At 42.7% G+C, this 26,535-nt stretch overlaps 1 protein-coding gene across 6 annotated transcripts in view; it reads right to left on the bottom strand.

The window, feature by feature from the left end:
- Positions 1-1,641: 1,641 nt before the first annotated feature.
- Positions 1,642-26,535, bottom strand: part of LOC111963773 (ral guanine nucleotide dissociation stimulator) — a 104,342-nt gene continuing 79,448 nt past the window's right edge. For 4 of the 6 annotated variants that reach the window (XM_023987274.3, XM_023987269.3, XM_023987272.3 and 1 more), the window contains 12 exons: positions 26,284-26,499; positions 25,812-26,000; positions 16,937-17,014; positions 10,756-10,842; positions 10,637-10,669; positions 10,429-10,550; positions 10,110-10,202; positions 7,330-7,555; positions 6,934-7,008; positions 6,008-6,265; positions 5,765-5,879; positions 1,642-5,496 (listed from right to left, as the gene is read on the bottom strand). In XM_023987274.3, coding sequence (XP_023843042.1) covers positions 5,321-5,496; positions 5,765-5,879; positions 6,008-6,265; positions 6,934-7,008; positions 7,330-7,555; positions 10,110-10,202; positions 10,429-10,550; positions 10,637-10,669; positions 10,756-10,842; positions 16,937-17,014; positions 25,812-26,000; positions 26,284-26,499 — 1,668 coding nt within the window. In that variant the 3' untranslated portion in view covers positions 1,642-5,320. The remainder of the gene's footprint in view (positions 5,497-5,764; positions 5,880-6,007; positions 6,266-6,933; positions 7,009-7,329; positions 7,556-10,109; positions 10,203-10,428; positions 10,551-10,636; positions 10,670-10,755; positions 10,843-16,936; positions 17,015-25,811; positions 26,001-26,283; positions 26,500-26,535) is intronic. The other 2 variants (XM_023987271.3, XM_023987273.3) reach the window with 2 other exon arrangements.

Below are 26,535 nucleotides of genomic sequence, written 5' to 3'. Positions count from 1 at the left end.
CAGTAGCCAATTTATTAGGTACACCTCCCCGTTCACAAAAATGGTTCGCTCCTACAGACATTGAGTCATGTGGCCATGGCATGCTATATAAGGCCGACAGGTATTGAGACATTCAGTTGCTGTTTGATTGAACGTTAAAATGGGAAAAACTAGTGACCTAAGCGACTTCGAGTGTGGTATGATTGTTGGTGCCAGGCGTGCCGGTTCCTGTATCACTGCATGACAGTGTCTAAGGTTTACCGAGAATGGTGCCACAAACAAAGAACATCAGTCAGCGGCAATCCTGTGGGCGAAAACAGCTCGTTGATGAGGGAGGTCGAAGGAGAATGGCAGGAATCAGGCAAGCTAAGAGACGGGCCACAAATAGGCAAATAACGGTGCAGTACAACAACGATGTGTAGAACGGAATTTGAGAAAGCACAACTTGTCTGTCCTTGTCACGGATGTGCTATTGCAACAGATGACCACACCCGAGTTCCACTCCTATTAACTAAAAACAAGAAGAAGCGGCTGCAGTGGGCACACGATCACCAACAGCAGAACACAATTATTGAGGAGTGGAAAAACATTGCCTGGTCTGACGAATCCCGGTTCCTGTTGCGTCATGCTGATGGCGGAATCAGGATTAGGCGTAGGCAACATGACTTCATGGCCCCATCCTATCTGGTGTCGACGGTACAGGCTGGTGGTGGTGGTGTAATGGTGTGGGGAATGTTTTGAACGCCACAGTGTACCTGAACATTGTTGCTGACCTGATGCATCCCTTCATGGCTGCAGGGGGTTCCGACCCGGTAATAGATGGATGTACCTAATAAACTGGCAACTGAGTGAATACGTGTCCTGTATGTAGAAAAGGCTTTATTTCCTCAAGTGCATTAGGTGCACATAAAAAAAACATATTACCACATCACCATGGTCATCCAATGAAACAAGAAATAGCAGAGAAAAACAGAACTTTACAACAGGTGTATTGTATTTAAAAGAGGCGCAAATCAAAGGGAAATGCCTAAGTGCCTTGTGTGGGGAGAGGGTGTCATGTCTGCTCCTCCCCTCTGGCGTACGACGTCGCCAGAATACTATCCACCGGCTTGATTCAATCTGTATCACAATTTACATTTAAAGGCAATGTTCTAGGGTTCGCGTGACTGCATTCACGGTAAACGCTCAATCGTAATTGACCGTTACATTTCAATTGCACTATACCACGGATCTTCTGCGATACCGATTGAATCGAGCCCTAACAGAGAGCAGTAAGTGAGTTTCTGAGCAACAGTAGTCACTGCTAATTTGTTCAACAGGACATTTGAACTGATGTGTTGTATCTGTACACAGAGCTTGCGTTTGATTTGATGTAGAATTTAATGATATTTCACATCTTTTGATATCCCAGTTTTTGTACTATTTTGTTCCATTGTATTGAAAGCAACTTATTTTGAAAACGTCACTCCATGGATGTTAATAAATAAAGATTTTATAAAGATTAAATAAAGATAAAGATTTTATGAACCATACTGCAACTCTCAATGGTGTCATGACCTGAGGAAACCTCAAAGGTGTTATGACTGCCTATGTATAACCATTAAAGTGTTTTTCAGTGTGGTATTCTTATATACAGTGTAGTACAGCAGAGACAAATGCAGATGATTTGACACATGGTAAGTGTTTATTAGGTGGGTTTTTCTCCATTACAAACAGCGCAATAAGGGGGAAAGCAATATCAAAACTGACCATTATACAAAAGACAGGATTGACGTAAAGCAACCAAAGTCAAAGGGATATGGAGACAAGTGGACCTGCAAATACAGTGGTATAACCATCGCATATATATTTACATATTAATTTGTAATTGCATGGGAAAAAAAACAAAATGTAGAATGCTACAAAAGTATTTACAAGTTAATAAATAAAGCAAACACACACACAAAATCTAAAGTACAAAGGACATTGAGTCTTTTATAATACAAAAAATACAAAAAGAACATAGAAAAAACATTGAACAGGTAATCGTTAGAGAGTTCTGAGTCTTTGACAGTGATGGAGAGCGATGGCACAAAGGTTTTAAGGATGATCATTGTGAGAGGTTGAGGCATGGGGACATGTTCCTGATCAGGCAGTGTTTCTGAGAGGGACTAACTTAGTTTGATCGGTGCAGTCTTCGGCCCTTACTTTTACCAAAAACAACACAGACACAGAAGAGTCTCTTTCACACACAGACTAACATTTGTGAAACCTGAAATGTTGACATCTTTATGACAGACCCCCCCCCCCCACCCCACCCTCTCTGATATATAGATATTCTGGGTACCTGGGGAGGGCACACAAAGACATTCGCAAAAAAAGAGAAACAATAAGCACACATTCCGGGATGAACTCTCACTTACACCCACACATTAACTGGGAACTTACACAAAAGTTTGAGATGTGCACAAAGGATCCATCCCTCATTCATTGACGCATTACAGAAGTTGTCTTTAACCACAGATCTAGGTTTAGCGTTCCCAACCTCAATCCTAACCTTGGTCATAGGACGTAGGAATATAAGCTGACCTTGAATCAGGGCTTAGGGGCAACTTCCATCAACACCACCGATATGAAGTCCAGCGAATGACATAAGGGCAGTAGACTCCCGGACCCCAATATTCACAAACATACAGCAACCATCACTGTCACCAACCAGCACAGTTGAATGCATTCATAACGCAGTACTTATATAATGTGACTAGGGAGAGGCTATACGGACACACCTGGTGCTCAAATGGATGACATTGTCATGCCCTGATCTGTTTCACCTATCCTTGTGCTTGTCTCCACCTCCCTCCAGGTGTTGCCCATCTTCCCCGTTATCCCCTGGGTACTTATACCTGTGTTTTCTGTCTGTCTGTGCCAGTTCGTTTTGTTCGTTCAAACCTACCAGCGGTTTCCCTTGCGCCTGTCTTCGCTATAGTCCCTGTTTTCTAGTTAAACAGTTTTTACCTTTTCTGCCTGCCTGCCTGCCTGCCCCGAGCCTGCCTGCCGTCCTGTACCTTTGCCTCTACTCTGGATTACCGACCTCTGCCTCACCTGACCATGAGCCCACCTGCTGTTCCGGTGCCTTACACTCTCGCTGGATTATTGACCTCTGCCTGCCTTGACCTGTCGTTTGCCTGTCTCTGTCTCCATCTGGGTCCTACCTTAAAACGTGATAGACATATGTAGCGCAGCTGAGAGTCGAGTGTGGATTTGGTTCAGTGAGTCGTCCTGATAGGCCCTTCCCAGCTAGTTTATGCTGGCGAGCTGGCAACAGCAGCAGCGTGGCGCTAGTTAAAACTTGTAAAAGAAAGGGATGGGCGAGGGAGAAACAACTTGTAGTATTGGTCATCTGGATTTGGTCACCATCTCCAATTTGTTCCATCCCACTTGATTTTATTTTGAGTAGGATAGCAGCCTACATGAAAAACAATTTAATGTTGGTCGTGATCTAGATGGATGTCACCGTTATGCAGTCTACACTGCTCAATGGGGAGAGTTTGCACTGTAAGCCAACGCAACACAGGGCACCGTGTCCTTCTCTCCCGCTTGACGCAGTAAGGATAGGGAAGTAGATAGTGTAGCCAATAGTGATTTTCACCGAAAATGTACTACCTCTAACGTTACATTTTGTAAAATTATTAATTAGACAAAAACTAAAGGATTCTTAACACTCCCAAGTCCCAACTTCGGCCGACAAGTTTCAAGTTCTCGCTGACGTTTTTAGCCACGAGCATTAAACTAGCTTGCTGGGAACGGCTCATCAGGAAGACTGTCTGAAATGACTGAACCGAATCCGTTCGTCACCACTCGACTCTCACTGCACAACAAACGTCATCAATTTTGGCACCAGGAGTGTCCATATAGCCACTCCCCTATGACCACCCATCCTTATGATAATTGACATATGAAAAACTATCATTATAGCACCTGAAAACATTTCCATGGCTTTACTATTAGGCACATCAAGGATGTGTTGTGAAATGTAAATTCAATGTTTCAAACTGTTGTGGAAGTTGACATACTCTTTTTACACTACTGTACTGAGCTGAGCCAAGCTGTACTGCGCTGGCCTAGTTATGCATCAACCATAGTTGCTGGAACTGTGCTGGAAAGGACCATATTAAAATAAAATATCAGAGCCAGCCAGCACACTGTGGTTCAGGTTTGCACAATATGTAGAAAGGCTATAGAAGTAAAGTATAGCCAGCCTACATATAGCCTGCCCTCTGATAGAGACCCAATCCTGTGTCCATTTTAGAATGTTTATTGCCATGCACAGGACACAGTGGGACACGGTCACAGTCAAAAAGTCAATCATTTCAGAAAACCCTTTGAGCATGAACACAGGTTTTAACACTGTAATCCACAATACCACTGACATGGCTGCTGATAATTAGGGACGTTAGGTTTGATCCTAAGTGCTGCAATACTGTAAGAAATGGATAGACACGGGGTACTACAAACCAAGGACTCGTCATATCAGATGATCTTCTATCAGAGTCATAGACAAAGAATCACACATCTGTGGTGCAAGGAATCTCTCAACAGCAAGCAAAGTCACTCCCCCACTGCAATCTCCATGCTCCCAAAAACGGTCTATGATCATATGTCATAGTCCACTCTTATCTGTTCTTTGGCACACGCGGAGTGGACCAGTATGTTTTAATTTGAGTTCTTTCTTTTCCTCTCTTTCCTTTATCTCCTGAATTAACTGGTACACAAGGAAAAAAGGCCTTAACGAAAGAGAGAAATAAAGGACAAGAAGGACAGACCTTTCATTCTTCTTTTTTTCTTTACACTACATGGAACAAACAGACTAGACATTTAAAGACCACGGTTCATTTCACAATACAACATTCATGTTTCCATCTCTGTCCATCTCTCTCTCGCTCTTTCTCTGAGTGCTTGAGTACTTTACGCACGCACGCACACACACACACCAGCTGAGGGAGGGTTCTGTAGAAATGATAGGGAGTATAACTCCTTTAAGAGGGAAGGCATTTTCAGACGCACCTGGATGAAATACAGTTACCATTTTCCCTCAGTTTTCCCTCTTGAGTGCTCACTCTTGATTAGGACGTCCACAGGGCTGAAGCTAACAGGAAGTGATTTGTGCAAGTTCATTGGCCTATAGGTCTTTCCATCCCACTCAGCTGTATTAGTCCTCTGAGGCTTTGACGCTCAGACGCCGAACACAAGACCGAGCTGGAGGCTGGCCCCTCTACCATGGCACAGCAAGGGTGGTACTAAAAGATGGAACCCAGAGAGCCCAGCAGGAAGCGGGAGGTGGGCGAGGACATGGTGTAGCCCCTCAGAAGATGCCCTTGCCGATTTTCAGGCCTTTCTGCTTCATGCGCGGCAGTGTGGAGCTGGCCACGTGCTTGGTCCGGCCCACCTTGGGGAAGCCACGTTTCTTCAGGACAAAGTCGTAGTTGGCCGAGGAGTTCATGGCATAGAAAACGTTGGCATTGTCTGGAATCTTCAGCTCTGTGGAGGGAAGGGGGTGCAAAAGAAACACAGGTATGGTTAATCTGGTTGAGAAGATGGACGGAGAGATTGTTAGACACGGCTTACAGTGTGCAGATATTTCAAAATAGTACAGTAGGACCAGAGATAGGAACAAATTGGAAATGGGTTAGGAACACTGAAATGTTTGTAACTTTGGAATGTAGTTCCAAATGCATCAACTCTGAGGTTTGTATCTTTCAGGTTCCGCCCGAAGTCTTGAGTTGAGCATGACAGACAGCTGACTGACCTTTCTCCTCAGAGATCTTCTGCAGCAGTTCGTAGTCCTCCGCTCTCTCCCGGTCCAGGTTGTGTTTCACCATGGCCTTCCTGATCACCGCCGGCGTCTTGTCCTGACTGGTCACCTGGAGATCACATAATGACCACATTAAGACATTGGTATTGGCTCAACCAGACCCCACAACCACCAAACACATTGGCAGGGAATTTCTCTTTCTAATCTACCATAATCATCACCAACGCAGCAGCTCACCAAGATGCTCTTGTACATGTTGCCGTTGTCCACGTCCAGACTGACCCGGATGATGCAGCAATCGTCCACCTGCTGGTTGTAGAGGGGCAGTGACAGCGATGAGTAGTTGGACACACCCGACACGGAGCGCTTGTGCGAGCGGGAGCCGGCCCCTACCACGGGCGTGGAGGACATGGAGGAGGAGGAGGCGCTGCTGGAGCCCGAGCCAGATCCCACACCAGAGGCGTCCAAGGAGGACAGAGAAGTGGACTCCCAGAACTGGAGAGAGACCAAGAGAGAAGGGGGACAGCACGGGTTAGACCACAGTGCCACTTAAGACTATTGAAATGCAATCAAAGAAAGCAATGCATCTTAAACAGGTACATTTACCATGTTTGGAAACTGTTGAATGAATTCCAGTGTATTTTGACAAACATTTGGGAACACTGGAATTGAGACTGCTGTTGTTTTACATTATGAGTAATGGGATAGTGTTTGCATGACTTGAACATGTCACTAGCATGACATGCATGTAGAAAACACAATGAAAAGTGTAGGAGGGATGAATGTGCGACCAGGTGAAACCCACAATGCTACTTCTATTGAGTTGTTATGAGCAGTATGGATACAAGGTGAACTCTTCATCCCCAATTAAAGACACAACAAATGAAACCAGTCAAAACAAACAGGTCAAAGTGCGGTCATGATCAAAGTGAGCAGACGCATAAATCAATTCGACACCTGCACACATTCGAAAACGACTCAACATGCACACGCCATTCTCGCCCCCCCCCAAAAATGGCTACAGGGATGATGTGATGGTGACGTCACACAGATAGATAGAAACAGTGCAAACAGCACACTCCTTTGATGGTAGTGTGAAATGGCTGTGCCACGAGCTAGTGTAGGTGAAACAGAAATATGGTACAGGAAGTAGTAAATAGTACCGTGGGTGCCAGGTCAGGCAAGGGGCCGCACTTCCCTAACGTGGAATTGGAATGTTTTACGGAAGGCGTGGAGGTCTACAGAAAAGGAATTAAGAGCTACAGTCACCAGTGGGCTTCACATGGGCTGTTTCTTGTGGGCTGGAAGAGTTATAATATGCTATGACAGTAGTACCGCTATAGTGATCATACTGGTATCATGGTCTTTAAAGGTAGACTCAATGATATGACATCATCATCTTACACAGTGGAGCAACTTCCTGCTTACGGACATCAACAATGACAGAATTCTATAGCACACTGTCCTCTGACATGTCTCCATTGTAAATAGGAGTGTGTTCTTAACTTACCTTCCGGTATAAATGAAGGTTAAATTGGTGAATAAAACATCTCTCTCACCTTTCGCTCGTGGGCGTCAGGCGAGTCGGAGATGAGGCTGATATTTATCTCCTCGACGTCGGAGCTGCTGGAGCCGGCTGAGGTGACGCTCAGGGAGTCTGCTCCGTCACCCCCTCCACCTCCACTTGAGCCCCCCAGGCCGGGGGCGTAGCGCAGCTGGTCAAAGGACTTGGAGTGAGAGCTGCCCGCACTGCAGTAGCCCGGCTCCAAGCTGGCCGGCTGGCGACTGAAAGAGGGAGTGAAGGAATGGGAGGGAGAGGGAGGAGGGAGAGATGGGAAAGAAAATGCAGAATGAGAGGAAGAGTAAGAGAAAGAAGAATGAGTAAATGAAATGAAACATTGACACAAATAGACTGCAAATCATTAGGGGGGAATTCCGACCCAAGTTAAGCACGCGTAATTGGAATGTAATTCCCTTTTTATGCACTTTTCTCGATACACGTATTCTGACCTTGAACTTAAGCATGAGAACAACATGCTATTCACCTGCCATTGGGTTGAGGTGGAGATGGAATAAATAAACACACACACAAACACTCACTCCATCATTTGCTCACTTACACATAATATGCGCACACATTTAAACTGACTCTACACATGCACACACCCACTCCCATACAAGCTGCTTCTACTCGGCTCATCTTATATCCTGTTGCCTTGTCCCCTTACCGCTATACTCAACCACCTTCATCACTCAAGTATCCCTGCACATTGTAAATATGGTATTGGAACTGACTTAAAAAATATATTTCCTGTATCTAGAATGCTTACTTACTTATGTTAGATTCTGGGTGAAACTTGGAACATTGTAATAGTCAGAAGCATAGCATATAAAGGAGTGAAAGAGACTGGTTTTTATATCCGAAGTTAATGGTTATCTGTAGGAGACAGATGGCTTTGGAACGTGTTGGGTGGACGGGAGAAAGTCACAGGATTGCTATAGGGGAAGCGGATGGACATATGTGGATTAGGCGAAGGAGGGGTTGAGGTCAGGTCAGATCCCCTGAAGGTAGAAATGATGGTTTATTACCCTATTTCCCTCTTCCTGTCGAACCATAAGATGTAAGGATTGGAGAGAAGGAGGAGGGCCTAAAGTGGAGCATATATACTTGTGGTGGTGGAAACATGTTTTTGTCTGAATGCAGCTGTATCGACCCTTTGGGAATAATTAAACTTGGTTAAGCTTCTCTATTGTCCGTGAGTTATTTACTCTTAAAAATAGAACCTAACACTTACTTACTTTCATATTTCTTATTTTTATTTATTGTGTTTTTTTTTTCTAGCTATACATTGTTATTGATTATGCATTGATGGGTTTCAAGTTTGCAAGAAAGGCATTTCAGTGTACTTGTGCATGTGACATTAAAACTTGGAAACTTGAAGGTGTGGCAGAGGTATGTCTACAGATACACCATATTCTGACCTTGACTAATTCCCTAATAATTCCACCATCTTTACGCGTGATGGAACCATGAATAAGGTCGAGAGAACATACTGGTTCCAAGTGGGAAAAGCATCTACTTAATTTTTTCAATAGAAATAACACAATTGTCCATGCACTGTAATTTATAACTTACAAGAGCTATTGATCAGAGGTAAGTAAATGAGTAAACCGTTTGGATAAGGGGATTGTAAATATAAATGACACTTGTTTTAGATCTATATTGTCTTATTATGATCGCTGGAGACAAATGTGAAAGCAGTCATTTGGCAACAAACTGAAGCATATCAACAGATCAACTTTCCCACAGTAAAGTGGGCACTCTCGAATGTCTTAATTATAGGCTACCCCGACATTCTCTGTTCCCTATTTCTATCATGTTAAATATTAGCCACTGTAAGTATTGAACGTCACCAGGCCTAATAACCACACATATTCAACTGTAAATGTACTGTTAGTTCCCTTCATTTGGTATAGCCTACATTATCATTTAATTACATTGTTTCCTTTACCTTCATTTGGCCTTCTCTGTAAACACCATCACGGCCGTGTGGTTGTTGCTGAGGATCATTAGTAACAGTTGATAATAATTTAAAAAATACATGTAGGCTAATTAAATCAATATGGAGCTCAGACCGAGCCGTAACAGTTTGAACCCGACGCATTGCGCAATACTTGGCTGTGTCATCACACAGTTCCATGGTTAGTGCAGACAATAGACGGGGGTATAGCCTACTATTGTACACTATTCTCCCTATTATAATTCTTTGTACACTAATCTTCCAACATTACAATGGGTTGAAGAAATGAATGTGGCAATTTTCAGAATTAATCTTTCTTTTGCGCGTAAAGGCTCTCCAAATCTGTTTTCTATGATTCATAAATACTTTACTAAACCTAAATAATCTACAAGATCAGAGTCTTTTTAAATCTACCAATTGGTGCTGAAACAGAGTCGAATTTGCATATATTTAGATTGCTTTCTTTCATTGATCCCTAATATTCAGAACCTGTTCTCTCGATATATTCTAGTGATTCTGTTGACAAAATTCAAACTAAAAAGGTACACTGTATTTAAAGGGATGGCTTAAGATACTGAAAACCCTATTGTATGAAAACTCCACGAGAAAATCTTTTGGCCAACAAGTGTGAGGGTTTTCAGTTGTTTAATAACATGTATTCAGAGAACGCAAGGTAGCACCTGCAGAGCACGTAACGCAAATTAATAAGGTAAGTCTAAAAGGTGTACATTTCCCAAGACTGAATCGGACCCATATTGCACCCATTGAACGGAAATACTTTCTGCAATAATTTTGGGAGGATTTATTTCTTGACTCACTCGCTCCAGCGTTTGATGATTCCTGTGTTCTTCTTTTTCAGAGTATTTGAGGCTGACTCCGACAGCGGCTCGATCTCACACGACTGACTGTAGCTGTGGAAAGCACACGGTGAAGAGTATGTGTGTGTTCCTGTCTTTTCAAGTGTCTAGTCCTCCCCTTCCCTCTCTTCCACTGTCCGTCTCATAATCCTCTCCTCTCTCCCACCCTTCCATTCTAATACATACTGTTTGTCACACCCACCATAATCTATTTCTGGTGTTTTTAACAGAATATATTAGAGAGTATTTCTAACAGAATACTCTCTGTTCCTTCTCTTACCTCTCGGCCTCAGTGAGTTTGTCCACACCGGAGAACCAATGTCGGAAACGCTTGTTGCGGGTGAAGTTATAATTGTTGCAGGCCAGCTGCAGAAGCTTGATCTGGGCGATCACCTCAAACTCCTACAAGACCAGAGGAAATATAAGGGTAAGTATGCAGTGTTCATCTTCATCATCATCGCACATGAAATACATGTTGCATTTCTTACCTTCCTCCTCTTCTCAAAATGTATCAGCCCTCCCTGTAAGCAAGAAAATATGTTCTTTAGAACAGAAATTGTTGAAGAAGGTGTGTGTTCGTGCGTGCATGCGTGCGTGCGACTCTCACGTCCAGGTAGTCCTTCATGGCAGTATCCATCATGACTAGGTCTGTCAGGAAAGTACCCAGGTAGGGAATGGTCCCCTGCATCACACTCTGAAATATACACACACAGGCAGACAGAGACTGGGGTTAGTGTGTGTGTGTGTGTGTGTGTGTGTGTGTGTGTGTGTGTGTGTGTGTGTGTGTGTGTGTGTGTGTGTGTGTGTGTGTGTGTGTGTGTGTGTGTGTGTGTGTGTGTGTGTGTGTGTGTGTGTGTGTGTGTGTGTGTGTGTGTGTGTGTGTGTGTGTGTGTGTGTATGACTTTGCTAGTGATGAAATAATGCATTACAGACTTTTTCCCCACTGAGGACACATGTAGATGAAAAAAAAAAATTATATTTCTTCATCTCCCTCTGCGTACAATGATTAGGTTAAAAACCTCTTAACGCTAGGGGTCAGATTATTATATATTTTTTTAAATAACGTTCCCAAGGTAAACGGACTATTTCTCAGGTCCAGATCGTAGAATATGCATATAATTTACAGATTAGGATAGAAAACACTCCAAAGTTTCCAAAACTGTCAAAATATTGTCTGTGAGTATAACAAAACTGATTCTGCAGGCGAAAACCTGAGGAAATCTAACCCGGAAGTGATTATTTTTATTTTATTTTATCTGTGTTTCCTGGCCCGTCTTTCTTCCACTTAAAGGGGTATCAACCAGATTCCTTTTCCAATGGCTTCCTCAGGCTGTGACCAGGCTTTAGACATAGTTTCAGGCTTTTATTTTGAAAAATTAGCGAGATTTTTCAAAAGTAGTCAGGTGTCCTCTGATTAGTTCCTGCGCGCGAGAGGGGTAGCTCTCCATTTTCCTTTTCCTCTCTTATTGAATAGGTGTCACGTTCTGACCATAGTTCTTTTGTGTTTTCTTTGTTTTAGTGTTGGTCAGGACGTGAGCTGAGTGGGCATTCTATGTTATGTGTCTAGTTTTCCCGTTTCTGTGGTTGGCCTGATATGGATCTCAATCAGAGGCAGGTGTTAGTCATTGTCTCTGATTGGGAACCATATTTAGGTAGCCTGTTTTGTGTTGGGTTTTGTGGGTGGTTGTCTTCATGTCTTCGTGTGTCTGCACCAGACTGAACTGTTTCGGTTTTTCACATTTGTTGTTTTGTATTTTGTAGTGTTCACGTTTATCGTCTTTATTAAACATGTTGAACACTAACCACGCTGTGCTTTGGTCCTCTCCTTCGTCCACAGAAGAAAGCCGTTACAATAGGTTACGGTCTGGTTGAAATATTATCGATTATGTTTGTTAAAAACAACCTGAGGATTGATTTCAAAAAACATTTGACATGTTTCTACGACCATTACGGATACTTTTGGGAATTTTCGTCGAACGGAACGAGGCGTTGGTTTTCTGAACATAACGCGCAACCCAAATGGCGTTTTTTTTTTTATAAAAGTGATATTTATCGAACAAAAATAACATTTRTTGTGTAACTGGGAGTCTCGTGAGTGCAAACATCCAAAGATTATCAAAGGTAAGCGATTAATTTGATTGCTTTTCTGACTTTCGTGACCATGCTAATTTGGGGCTAGCTGTTGTAGCATTGATTGATACACTCACAAAAGCTTTGATTGCTTTCGCTGCAAAGCATATTTTCAAAATCTGACACGATAGGTGGATTAACAACAAGCTAAACTGTGTTTTGGTATATTTCACTTGTGATTGCATGATTATAAATATTTTTAGTAATATTTTGCGCCCTGCAATTCAGCGGTTGTTTAGGAAAATGATCCCGTAAAAAGGGATCCGTAGCGCAGAGAAGTTAATGAACTATCTCCAGTTGGCTATTGTTCCCAGTTTAATAATTGCACAACTGATCATATGACTACACTGTAATTACAGTCAAATTAAACTGTAAAGTTGCATATCACTACTACAGTCGTGGTCAAAAGTTTTGAGAATGACACAAATATGAATTTTCACAAAATCTGCTGCCTCAGTTTGTATGATGGCAATTTGCATATACTCCAGAATGTTATGAAGAGTGATCAGATGAATTGCAATTCATTGCAAAGTCCCTCTTGCCATGCAAAAGGACCAGCTGACATCATGTCAGTGATTCTCTCGTTAACACAGGTGTGAGTGTTGACGAGGACAAGGCTGGCGATCACGCTGTCATGCTGATTGAGTTTGAATAACAGACTGGAAGCTTCAAAAGGAGGGTGGTGCTTGGAATCATTGTTCTTCCTCTGTCAATCATGGTTACCTGCAAGGAAACACGTGTCGTCATCATTGCTTTGCACAAAAAGGGCTTCACAGGCAAGGATATTGCTGCCAGTAAGATTGCACCTAAATCAACAATTTATCGGATCCTCAAGAACTTCAAGGAGAGCGGTTCAATTGTTGTGAAGAAGGCTTCAGGGAGCCCAAGAAAGTCCAGCAAGCGCCAGGACCGTCTCCTAAAGTTGATTGGGCTGCGGGATCGGGGCACCACCAGTACAGCGCTTGCTCAGGAATGGCAGTAGGCAGGTGTGAGTGCATCTGCACGCACAGTGAGGCGAAGACATTTGGAGGATGGCCTGGTGTCAAGAAGGGCAGCAAAGAAGCCACTTCTCTCCAGGAAAAACATCAGGGACAGACTGATATTCTGTAAAAGGTACAGGGAATGGACTGCTGAGGACTGGGGTAAAGTCATTTTCTCCGATGAATCCCCTTTCCGATTGTTTGGGGCATCCGGAAAAAAGCTTGTCCGGAGAAGACAAGGTGAGCGCTACCATCAGTCTTGTGTCATGCCAACAGTAAAGCATCCTAAGACCATTCATGTGTGGGGTTGCTTCTCAGCCAAGAGAGTGGGCTCACTCACAATTTTGTCTAAGAACACAGCCATGAATAAAGAATGGTACCAACACATCCTCAGAGAGCAACTTCTCCCAACCATCCAGGAACAGTTTGGTGAGGAACAATGCCTTTTCCAGCATGATGGAGCACCTTGCCATAAGGCAAAAGTGATAGCTAAGTGGCTCGGGGAACAAAACATCGAACTCCCCAGACCTTAATCCCATTGAGAACTTTTGGTCAATCCTCAAGAGGCAGGTGGACAAACAAAAACCCACAAATTCTGACAAACTCCAAGCATTGATTATGTAAGAATGGGCTGCCATCAGTCAGGATGGTGCCCAGAAGTTAATTGACAACATGCCAGGGGGGATTGCAGAGGTCTTGAAAAAGAAGGGTCAACACTGCAAATATTGACTCTTTGCATCAACTTCAAGTAATTGTCAATAAAAGCCTTTGACACTTATGAAATGCTTGTAATTATACTTCAGTATTCCATAGTAACATCTGACAAAAATATCTAAAGACACTGAAGCAGCAAACTTTGTGGAAATTAATATTTGTGTCATTCTCAAAACTTTTGGCCACGACTGTAGATTGAGCTGTGAGCCTTTTGCGAGTAAGAGTGATTCCATAAATTACCACTAGAGAGTCGTGTCTCCCTTCTATCCACCACAGAGAGAGAGCAAATAACTATGAACCCCTTCATTTTGAAAAGAAAAATACTGCTCCTCTAAGCTATCTACATTAGATGCATCCATGACAGTCATTTGCTACAAAGTGGGCCAATTTCAAAGACAGTGATTTTAAAGTGGAGAAGACAAGTGAGAGTGAAAGGGCAAGAGGAGAGCGTTTTGTTTGTGTATATGTGTTTGTCTATGAATTGACTATGCACAACTGTGTGTTTGTGTGATAGTGACGCTGTGTTGTTGTGTGTGCTGTGTGTGTTGTGTGCGTGTGTGTGGTGTGTGCTGTGCTGTTGCGTGTGCCCTGTTGTGTGTCATGTGTGTGTGTGTGTGTGTGTGTGTGTGTGTGCGTGTTAAAGTGAATGCATCAGCAGAGTTCAGTGAGGACAGAGAGAGGGGCTGCTTGTTTTCTGTTCGATGGCTCTTACCCGCTGGAGCGCTAATTGACAAAACCCAATTACTCACGCCAGTCTTATCTATAGGGCCAAGATGGGAGTGCTTTCATTACATCTGGCACCTCCTTCTCTCTTTCCCTATCTGTCTCTTGAAACAGACAGTTGAAGTCGGAAGTTGACATACACCTTAGCCAAATACATTTAAACTCAGCTTTTCACAATTCCTGACATTTAATCCTAGTAAAAATTCCCTGTCTTAGGTCAGTTAGGATCACCAGTTCATTTTAAGAATGTGAAATGTCAGAATAATAGTAGAAAGAATGATTTATTTCAGCTTTTATTTCTTTCATCACATTCCCAGTGGGTCAGAAGTTTACATACACTCATTTGGTAGCATTGCCTTTAAATTGTTTAACTTGGGTCAAACGTTTCTGGTAGCCTTCCACAAGCTTGAATTTTGGCCCATTCCTCCTGACAGAGCTGGTGTATCCGAGTCAGGTTTCTAGGCCTCCTTGCTCGCACAAGTTTTTCAGTTCTGCCYACAAATTTTCTATAGGATTGAGGTCAGGGCTTTGTAATGGCCACTCCAATACCTTGACTTTGTTGTCCTAAAGCCATTTTGCCACAACTTTGGAATTATGCTTGGGGTCATTGTCCATTTGGAAGTCCCATTTGCAACCAAGCTTTAACATCCTGACTGATGTCTTGAGATGTTGCTCAATATATCCACATCATTTTATTTCCTCATGCAGGAGTCCCTCCTGCAGCAAAGCACCCCCACAACATGATTCTGCCACCCCCGTGCTTCACGGTTGGGATGGTGTTCTTCGGCTTGCAAGCCTCCCCCTTTTTCCTCCAAACATAACGATGGTCATTATGGCCAAAAAGTTATATTTTTGTAAATTTCTCCAAAAAGTACAATCTTTGTCCCCATGTGCAGTTGCAAACCGTAGTCTGGCTTTTTTATGGCGGTTTTGGAGCAGTGGCTTCTTCCTTGCTGAGCGGCCTTTCAGGTTATGTCGATATAGGACTCGTTTTACTGTGGATATAGATACTTTTGTACACGTTTCCTCCAGCATCTTCACGAGGTCCTTTACTGTTGTTCTGGGATTGATTTGCACCAAAGTATGTTCATCTCCAGGAAACAGAACGCGTCTCCTTCCTGAGCGGTATGACGGCTGCGTGGTCCCATGGTGTTTATACTTGCGTACTATTGTTTGTTACCGATGAACGTGGTACCTTCAGGCGTTTGGAAATTTCTCCCAAGGACGAACCAGACTTGTGGAGGTCTACAATCTTTTTTCTGAGGTCTTGGCTGATTTCTTTTGATTTCCCCATGATGTCACGCAATGAGGCACTGATTTTGAAGGTAAGCCTTGAAATACATACACCTCCAATTTTTTATTTTACCTTTATTTAACTAGGCAAGTCAGTTAAGAACAAATTCTTATTTTCAATGACGGCCTAGGAACAGTGGGTTAACTGCCTGTTCAGGGGCAGAACGACAGACTTGTATCGTGTCAGCTCGGGGATTCGAACTTGCAACCTTTCGGTTACTAGTCCAACGCTCTAACCACTAGGCTACCGTGCTGCCGCAATTGACTCAAATGATGTCAATTAGCCTATCAGAAGCTTCTAAAGCCATGACAATTTTCTGGAATTTTCCAAGCTGTTGAAAGGCACAGTCAACTTAGTGTATGTAAACTTCTGACCTACCGGAATTGTGATACAGTGAGTTATAAGTGAAATATTCTGTCTGTAAATAATTGTTGGAAAAATGACTTGTGTCATGCAAAGTAAATGTCCCAACCGACTTGCCAAAACTATAGTTTGTTAACAAGAAATTTGTGGAGTGGTTGAAAAACGAGTTTGAATGACTCCAACCTAAGTGTATGTAAACTTCCGACTTCAACTGTATATCTCTCTCTCTCTCTCTCTCCCTTCTCTCTTTCCCTGTATTTCTCTCTTTCCATCTCTGTCTTCTCTTTCTTTTCCCTCTATATCCCTCTCTCTCTCTTCATCTCTCTGACTGTCACGCTTTCACTTTCATTTTTTGAGCTCCCCTTTACTCTCTTCTCCTGCCCTCTTCTCTCTTTAAATCTGTCTGCCAGGTCATTTAATTTCTCTCTTCGCTCCCTCCCTGCTTTTCATGTCATCCTCCATTTCTCTAAAGCCACTTTTTCTATCTTCCTCATCAATCTTTTTAGTCCTTTATCTCGCTCTCTCTCTCTGTCCAGTCCATCTCCCCCTCCTTTGTTGCATTCCCTCTATCTTAATGTCCTTACCAGGTCTCGGGGTTGCTGCTGTCTCTTCTGGGCTCGTTTGGGGTTTATTTCCAGGGTGGCAAATTTCGACGTGCCCTCCTAGACAGAGAGAAGAACCGACAACAAAAACACAGTGAGATCAAATGCCTAAGCCCCTATTTCAGCGATCAAATAACACCGGCCTCTGTTTTTGTTTGGTTAAACATGGTTAATTAAATGGGAGAATACACACTTTTTCCTGGAATGCGTCCTGTCCTTTAACAAGCTATGAAATGGTAAACATACAGACTCCCACATTCTACTTCAGAGGAACAGGCAGAGTAGGGATATCCCCAACTGGCACAGCCTACCACCATGCTATGATGTCACTGAGGGGTTCCCCACCCCCCAATAACACACCTACCCATCCTTAATACACGCATAACGGCTACATCTAGATGCCCTGACATCTGTGTGTGTGTGTGCTTTGGAATTTGGGGAATGTTAGGGTTTGAGATCTATGTGTACGTAAGCGGGCTTAGTTACTATCCCTCCAAACAAACACACCCCCTCGTCCAAGTAAAGACCAACCACCCATGACCTGCCCTTTATATCGTTCTGTTCTATTCTGTTCTGTAACATAACAGTTGATAATGGATTAGCTAAATGAATCATGTTCCCAAGTGCACAAAGCGCTATACATTGTTAGGTAAGAACTCTTCTCATAGGGACGATGACCAGACTTTTCACCAAGATATTGCATTAAGATAGGAAACTCCTGACGACAGAATTCCATACTTTGTTTTTTAATTTGATGGTGGAGAAATTGTATTGCTGTCCATTCAACTACCTGAATAAAGTCTTGTTTTTATGCGTCACAAATTAATTTCAGAATGCCCTTTTTGGGCACCAAACGCTTCACACGTCACACGGCCTATTAGTTACCCTATTCTGCTACTTACTGCAGGGTTGTGTGTCAGCCACACCCTGTCATCTGATCGTGAGTGATGACACCATCAGTGTGTGTGTAGGAGTAGTCCTAGAGGGGTGTGACCCCACACAAAGGAAATCATATCACTCAACTGTCTAAAAGTTGACTCCATCATAGCCTACTGTGATCAGAGCAGTGTGTGTGTGTGTGTGTGTGTGTGTGTGTGTGTGTGTGTGTGTGTGTGTGTGTGTTAACAGATTTATCTAATGCTTTTGATTCTGCCCCCGCAAATACATAATGCCATGCCCGCACACACATACAAGTGCGCCAGGGTTTCTGTTAGGAAAATGTGGCACCGGACAACGTGACCGGGAAGATTTTAATTTACCGGCCATTTGAAAAAAGAAAATGACCCATATGCATTGGGTGCATAACCCACGGTGCTCAGAATGACAGAGATCACATTTAGATTATGGTAATGCATCTTAACAGGATGTTAAGGTAATGCATCTCAACAACTCATGCAATGAAGCAGCCAATAAAAGGTCATTTTCAAACCTTTGCCATAAGGCGATTCGCGGGAAAACACCAATCTAAAACAGCGCACCTGGGAAAACACCATTCTAAACAGAACACGGGAAAATACCATTCTAAACAGAACACCTGGGAAAACACCATTCTAACACAGCGCACCTGGGAACACCATTCTAAACAGCGCACCTGGGAAAACACCATTCTAAACAGAGCACCTGGGAAAACACCATTCTAAACAGAGCACCTGGGGAAAACACCATTCTAAACAGAGCACCTGGAAAACACCATTCTAAACAGCGCACCTTCGGAAAACACCATTCTAAACAGCGCACCTGGGAAAACACCATTCTAAACAGCGCACCGGGGAACAAACACCATTCTAAACAGCGCACCTGGGAAAACACCATTCTAAACAACGCACCTGGGAAAATACCATTCTAAACAGAACACCTGGGAAAATACCATTCTAAACAGAACACTTGGGAAAATACCATTCTAAACAGAACACCTGGGAAAACACCATTCTAAACAGCGCATCTGGGAAAACACCATTCTAAACAGAACACCTGGGAAAATACCATTCTAAACAGTGCACCTGGGAAAACACCATTCTAAACAGTGCATATGGGAAAACACCATTCTAAACAGCTCACCTGGGAAAACACCATTTTAAACAGCGCACCTGGTAAAACACCATTCTAAACAGCGCACCTGGGAAAACACCATTCTGAACAGAACACCTGGGAAAACACCATTCTAAACAGCGCGGTTCCATAAGTGAAAGAGATAAAAAAAATCTCTGTTATAAACTTAGAAAGAGGTAATATGACTGGGATTGTTCCTTTGGCTTCTGGACAACAAAATAAATATGAAAACCAATAGAACAGGAGAGAAATGTCATAGCGGTGTGTCCAATAAGGAAGTAAATGGAAATAAATTAGCCAAAATTATATAATTACTCCTGACTATACATAGAATCGTGTCTATAAATAAAATCATTCAAAATACTTCACCAGAAAGCATTACTTAGCCACAGAAGAATAGAGGATCAATCGCTTCTTTTAAAAAATTTGCTGTGGATTGTTTCAAATCACAAGCTCGTAGGCCTATGTCTATTTGGGAAGCCCACAATTTGGGCAGCGCACGTGACAATAGGCCTAGCTGATTATTGACTTTCGGCTATCAGTGAAAAGCATCTTTAAAATATGTGTGAAGATAATGTGTCTTGAGAGACAAGAAGAGGGGGAGGGGTGTGTGGCGATATAGGCGAGTCGTTCTCCAGAAGGGCTCAGCTGTCTCCCTCCAATTCTTGCGCATTCATTGTTTCATTTTGTGAATTGTTTGCCCTTTGATTTTAAAAAATCTATCCCCCATTACACATGTCAACAGTAGTAAATGTACCGTTTATCCTGATCATTTGGTTACATTCATTTATGTTAATGCATGTATTAATTACAGTCATTTGCCATTCTCATTCTTGAAGTGGAAACGTTTTTTGGAGAGTTCACAAGCTGCTACACTTGTGAGAAGTTTTGGTTGATTTCATAACAATAATTTACGAGATTTGTAATTTGTTCATTTGCCTTTTGTTTGGAGCGCCCCACGTGGGCAATGAGCATGTGTCTGGTTTCTCTGTTATGATAATGTTGAGGAAGTGCGCGCCTGAGCACGTATAGAAACAGTTTTCAACAGGCGATTGCATTTGAAATCGTTGGGCAATGAATGGGCTTATAAAAGCACGTTTTACTCCAGCATCAACCACCTGAGGACCTGCAGGAGAAATCCGGCTCAAAATAGGCTCTGTATGCTCAATATAGTCTCTGTAGACCACCAAGTGCTAACAGTCAGTATCTGGATAACATGTGTGAAATGCTTGATAATGTATGTGATATCAATAGAGGTATATATATAGACGCATTTAAATATTGACTGGCTTTCATCATGTTGCCCACTCAAGAGAAAGCTTCAAACTGTACCTAGTCCCTGCAACCTGGTTCAGGTTATCAATCAACCTACCAGGGTAGTTATAAATAGCACAGGAATGAAATCATCGACATGTATTGATCACATCTTTACTAATGCTGCAGAAATTTGTTTGAAAGCAGTATCCAAATCCATCGGATGTAGTAGCCACATCTAGGAAAACCAAAGTTCCAAAGGCTGGGCCTAATACAGTGTATAAGAGGTCATACAATACGTTTTGTAGCGATTCCTATGTTGTTGATGTAAATAATATTTGTTGGTACATGGTGTGTAATGAGGAGCAACCAGACGCTTCACTTTACACATTTATGAAATTGCTTATTCCAGTTACTAATAAGCATGCACCCATAAAAAAAATGACTGTAAACTGTCAAATCCCTGTGGATTGATGAGTAATTGAGCAATTGTATGGTTGAGAGGGATGAGGGAAAATAAATGGCAAATAGGTCTGGCTGTACAACAGATTTGAAAACGTACTGAAAATGAAAAAATTATATCACTGAAAAAAAGAAGAAGAAACTACACTATGAAACAAAGATAAAGGACATAAAGAATGATAGTAAAAAGCTTTGGAGCACCTTAAATGAAATTTGTGGCAAAAAGGCAAACTCCGCTCCATCATTCATTGAATCAGATGGCTCATTCCTCACAAAACCCACTGATATTGCCAACTATTTAAATTATTGTTTAATTGGCAAGATTAGCAAACTTAGGCATGACATGCCAGCAACAAATGCTGACACTACACATCCAAGTATATCTGACCAAATTATGAAAGACAAGAACTGTAAGAGGTTAAAAAATGATAGTTGTCTGTCAACAATGACAGGCACCGGGGTCTGACAACTTGGATGGAAACTTACTGAGGATAATAGTGGACGATATTGCTACACCTATTTGCCATATATTCAATTTAAGCCTACTAGAAAGTGTGTGCCCTCAGGCCTGGAGGGAAGCAAAAGTTATTCCCCTACCTAAGGATAGTAGGCCCTCATTGTAAATAAGAATTTGTTCTTAACTGACTTGCCTAGTTAAATAAGGGTTACATAAATAAATAAAATAGTAAAGCCCTCTTTAATGGCTCAAATAGCTGACCAATCAGCCTGTTACAAACGCTTTGTAAACTTTTGGAAAAAATTGTGTTGGACCACATGTAAGGCTATTTTACAGTAAACAAATTGACAACAGACTTTCAGCACGCTTATAGGGAAGGACATTCAACAAGCACTGACACAAATTACTGATGATTGGCTGAGAGAAATCGATGATAAAAAGATTGTTGGGGCTGTTTTGTTAGACTTCAGTGTGGGTTTTGACATTATCGAGCATAGTCTGTTGCTGGAAAAACGTATGTGTTATGGCTTTACACCCCCTGGTATATTGTGGATAAAGTGTTACCTGTCTAACAGAACACAGAGGGTGTTCTTTAATGGAAGCCTCTCCAACAAAATCCAGGTAGAATCAGGAATTCCCCAGGGCAGCTGTCTAGGCCCCTTACTTTTTTAAATCTTTACTAATGACATGCCACTAGCTTTGAGTAAAGCCAGTGTGTCTATGTATGCCGATGACACAACACTATACACGTCAGCTACCATAGTGACTGAAATGACTGCAACACTTAAAGAGCTGCAGTTAGTGACCGAATGGGTGGCAAGGAATAAGTTAGTCCTAAATATTTAAAAAACGAAAAGCATTGTATTTTGGACAAATCATTCACTAAACCCTAAACCTAAACTAAATCTTGCAATGAATAACATGGTAATTGTAACGATGTGCGCTGAGAGTCGGGAAGCAAGCTCAGAGAGTGAGTGTTTTAATAAATAAAACACAACATAATACAAAATAAGAAACACGAACAACGCACAGACATGACACAGGAACAGAAACAATAACGCCTGGGGAAGGAACCAAAGGGAGTGACATATATAGGGAGGGTAATCAGGGAAGTGATGGTGTCCAGGTGAGTCTGATGACGCGCAGGTGCGTGTAATGATGGTGACAGGTGTGCGCCATAATGAGCAACCTGGTGACCTAGAGGCCGGAAAGGGAGCACACGTAACAGTGCCCCCTCTCTGACGCACGGCTCCAGCCACAGGACACCGATCAAAAAGACTATCCCGGGGATCAGGAGCGGACAGGTCACCCCTGTTGATGCGCGGGAACCTGTCACCGGCTGGGGCGCAAGAACTTGACAGACCGGCTGAGGCATGAAAGCCCGACGAGCTGGCTGTAGCAGGGGAGCCTGGCGATCTGTCTGAGGCATGAGAGCCTGTAGCGGCTCCCGGACCCGACATCATTCACACCAGAAAAAAAACACTCCCTGATGCTTCCCTTAGGTGAGGCGTCATTCTGTAACGATGTGCGCTGAGAGTCGGGAAGCAAGTTCAGGGAGTGAGTGTTTTAATAAATAAAACACAACATAATACAAATATAAGAAACACGAACAACGCACATAACTGACACAGGAACAGAAACAATGACGCCTGGGGAAGAAACCAAAGGGAGTGACATATATAGGGAAGGTAATCAGGGAAGTGATGAGTCCAGATGAGTCTGATGACGCGCAGGTGCATGTAACGATGGTGACAGGTGTGCGCCATAACGAGCAGCCTGGTGACCTAGAAGCCGGAGAGGGAGCACACGTGACAGTAATTGAGCAAGGGGAGACTAAACTGCTTGGAGTAACCCTGGATTGTAAACTGTTATGGTCAAAACATATTGATACAACAGTAGCTAGGATGGGGAGAAGTCTGTCCATAATAAAGAGCCAGTCTGCATTCTAAACAGCACTAGCAACGAGGCAGGTCCTACAGGCCCTAGTTCTGTCACACCTTGACTACTGTTTAGTCGTGTGGTCAGGTGTCACAACGAGGGACTTAGGAAAATTGCAATTGTCTCAGAACAGGGCAGCAAGGCTGGCCCTCGGATGTACACAAAGAGCTAACATTAATAATATGCATGTAAATCTCTCCTGGCTCAAAGTGGAGCAGAGATTGACTTCATCACTACTTGTATTTGGGAGAGGTATTGATATGTTGAATGCACCGTGCTGTCTGTTTGAACTATTGGCACACAGCTTGGACACCCATGCATACCCCACAACACATGCCACCAAAGGTCTCTTCACAGTCCCCAAGTCCAGAATAGACTGTGGGAGGTGCACAGTAGTACATAGAGCCATGACTACATGGAACGCTATTCCACATCAAGTAACTGACACAAGCAGTAAAATTAGATTAAAAAACAGATAAAAATACACCTAATGGAACAGCGGGGACACAAACATTGGCACAGACACATGCATTCAAACACACGATAACATACGCACTATACACACGTGCACATAGATTTTGTATTGTAGATATGTAGTAGTAGAGGTGGCCTGAGGGCACAAACTTAATATGTTGTGAAATCTGTTGTGAATCTATTATAATGTTTTTAAAAATGTATAACTGCCTTAATTTTTCTGGACCCCAGGAAGAGTAGCTACCAGCAGCTAATGGGGATCCATAATAAATAGACATTTAAATGCTGTGCGTGTGTGATAGTTGTGTGGGTATTCAACAAAAATCTCCACAGGCCAATTTAATTTGACTAGATTATGCAAATTAACCTACAGACTGATAAGAATGATGGTCAAATGTATTTAAATCGACTAGTAATTCCATCAATAAAAAAGCATTAAATTGCAATGGGATTTTTTTGGCCGGCAACAGGTTTATTTTGGGACTTTTCAAATATATTTTTTGCCCAAAAGCCAGCAACATACAATACCAGTCAAAAGTTTGGACATACCTACTCATTCAGGGTTTTTTCTTCTACATAGTAGAATAATAGTCCCGTGTGGCTCAGTTGGTAGAGCATGGCGCTTGCAACGCCAGGGTTGTGGGTTCATTCCCCACGGGGGGACCAGGATGAATATGTATGAACTTTCCAATTTGTAAGTCGCTCTGGATAAGAGCGTCTGCTAAATGACTTAAATGTAAATGTAATAGTGAAGACATCAAAACTATGAAATAACACATATGGAATCATGTAGTAACCAAAAAAGTGTTAAACAAATCAAAATAGATTTTATATTTAAGATTCTTCAAAGTAGCCACCCTTTGTCTGGTTGACAGCTTTGCACACTCTTGGCATTCTCTCAACCAGCTTCATGAGGTAGTCACCTGGAATGCATTTCAATTAACAGGTGTGCCTTGTTAAAAGTTCATTTGTGGAATTTCTATCCTTCTTAATGCGTTTGAACCAATCAGTTGTGTTGTGACAAGGTAGGGGTGGTAAACAGAATATAGCCCTATTTGGTAAAATACGAAGTCTATATTATGGCAAGAACAGCTCAAATAAGCAAAGAGAAACGACAGTCCATCATTACTGTAAGACATGAAGATCAGTCAATACAGAACATTTCAAATACTTTGAAAACTTCTTCAAGTGCAGTTGTAAAAACTATCAAGCGCTATGATGAAACTGGCTCTCATGAGGACCGCTACAGGAAAGGAAGACCCAGAGTTACCTCTGCTGCAGAAGATAAGCTCATTACAGTTACCAGCCTCAGAAATTGCAGCATAAATAAATTCTTCACAGAGTTCAAGTAACAGACACATCTCAACATCAACTGTTCAGAGGAGACTGTGTGACTCAGGCATTCATGGTTGAATTGCTACAAAGAAACCACTACTAAATTACACCAATAATAAGAAGAGACTTGTTTGGGCCAAGAAACATGAGCAATGGACATTAGACCGGTGGAAATCTGTCCAAATTTGAGATTTTTGGTTCCAACCGCCGTGTCTTTGTGAGTAGGTGAACAGATGATCTCCGCATGTGTGGTTCCCACCGTGAATCATGGAGGAGGTGGTTTGATGGTGCTTTGCTGGTGACACTGTCTGTGATTTGTTTAGAATTCAAGGCACACTTAACCAGCATGGCTACCACAGCATTCTGCAGCGATACGCCATCCCATCTGGTTTGAGTTTAGTGGGACTATCATTTATTTTTCAACAGGACAATGGCTACCAGGCTGTGTAAGGGCTATTTCACCAAGACGGAGAGTGATGGAGTGCTGCATCAGATGACCTGGCCTCCACAATCACCGACCTCAACCCAATTGAGATTGCTTGAGATGAGTTGGACCGCAGAGTAAAGGAAAAGCAGCCAACACGTGCTCAGCATATGTGGGAACTGCATCAAGACGGTTGGAAAAGCATTCAAGGTGAAGTTGGTTGAGAGAATGCCAAGAGTGTGCAAAGCTGTCATCAAGGCAAAGGGTGGCTACTAAGAATCTCAAATATCTAGATTTGTTTAACACGTCTTTGGTTACTACATGATTCCATATGTGTTATTTCATAGTTTTGATGTCTTCACTATTATTCTACAATGTGGAAAATAGTCAAAATAAAGTAAAAACCCTTGAATGAGTAGGTGTGTCCAAACTTTTTACTGGTACTGTACACACACACATCCTACCTTGATGAGCAGCTCTCTGCTGAGCGAATGGTTATTTTCGTCCGAGAAGATTTCTGACAACTCGTGGAAGATGCGGAAGTTCTCCCTGGACACCTCATCCCATGTCCTCTTCAGCCGGTGGACCGGGTTGCACTGCAGAGCAGAAAGGATGGCCCGCAGCGAAGAAAAGTTCTTCAGGATTCGACACTCCTGAAGGGAAAAAAGACGATGAATATCAAGGAGATATCAATGAACCCAACTAAGCACCGGTGGCATATCAATCCAATGTATTATTAAGGAAAGGGAAGCATCAGAACATTTTTTACTCCAATAAATATTTTGAACATAGCATTATGGGTACTGTAGTTATCATGCTACACAACACACACTGTGCCTCTGCAGGAACTGAAGCCAAGGACACCTCAGAATCTCATGCAAACAACAACAACAACAACCACAACAACAAGAACTCCTGCTAACAACAGCTCCTCACCCTGGCCACTTCGATCCAGCGCTCCACCAGTTTGGCCCGCTGTGTGGGTTTGAGCAAACGCTCGCTCAAGCAGGTGGCGATGACACAGTTGGTGACGCAGTTGAACTGTGTGACAGTGGCACGGATGGTGGGGGCCAGATGCTCCTTGCCCTTCTTGTCCCGCTGCGACCAGATACTCCCCAGACAGTGGTAGGGGACCACCTTCTTAAAGAGCTCCTGTGAGGAAAATGGGGAGTAAGAACTATAAAACAA

This window comes from Salvelinus sp. IW2-2015, linkage group LG5 (genome assembly GCF_002910315.2).
Source record: "Salvelinus sp. IW2-2015 linkage group LG5, ASM291031v2, whole genome shotgun sequence".
In the NCBI taxonomy this organism is placed as follows: Eukaryota; Metazoa; Chordata; class Actinopteri; order Salmoniformes; family Salmonidae; genus Salvelinus; species Salvelinus sp. IW2-2015.
The sequence above is the reverse complement of the archived record's forward strand: the minus strand, read 5'-3'. Positions and strand labels throughout refer to the sequence as shown.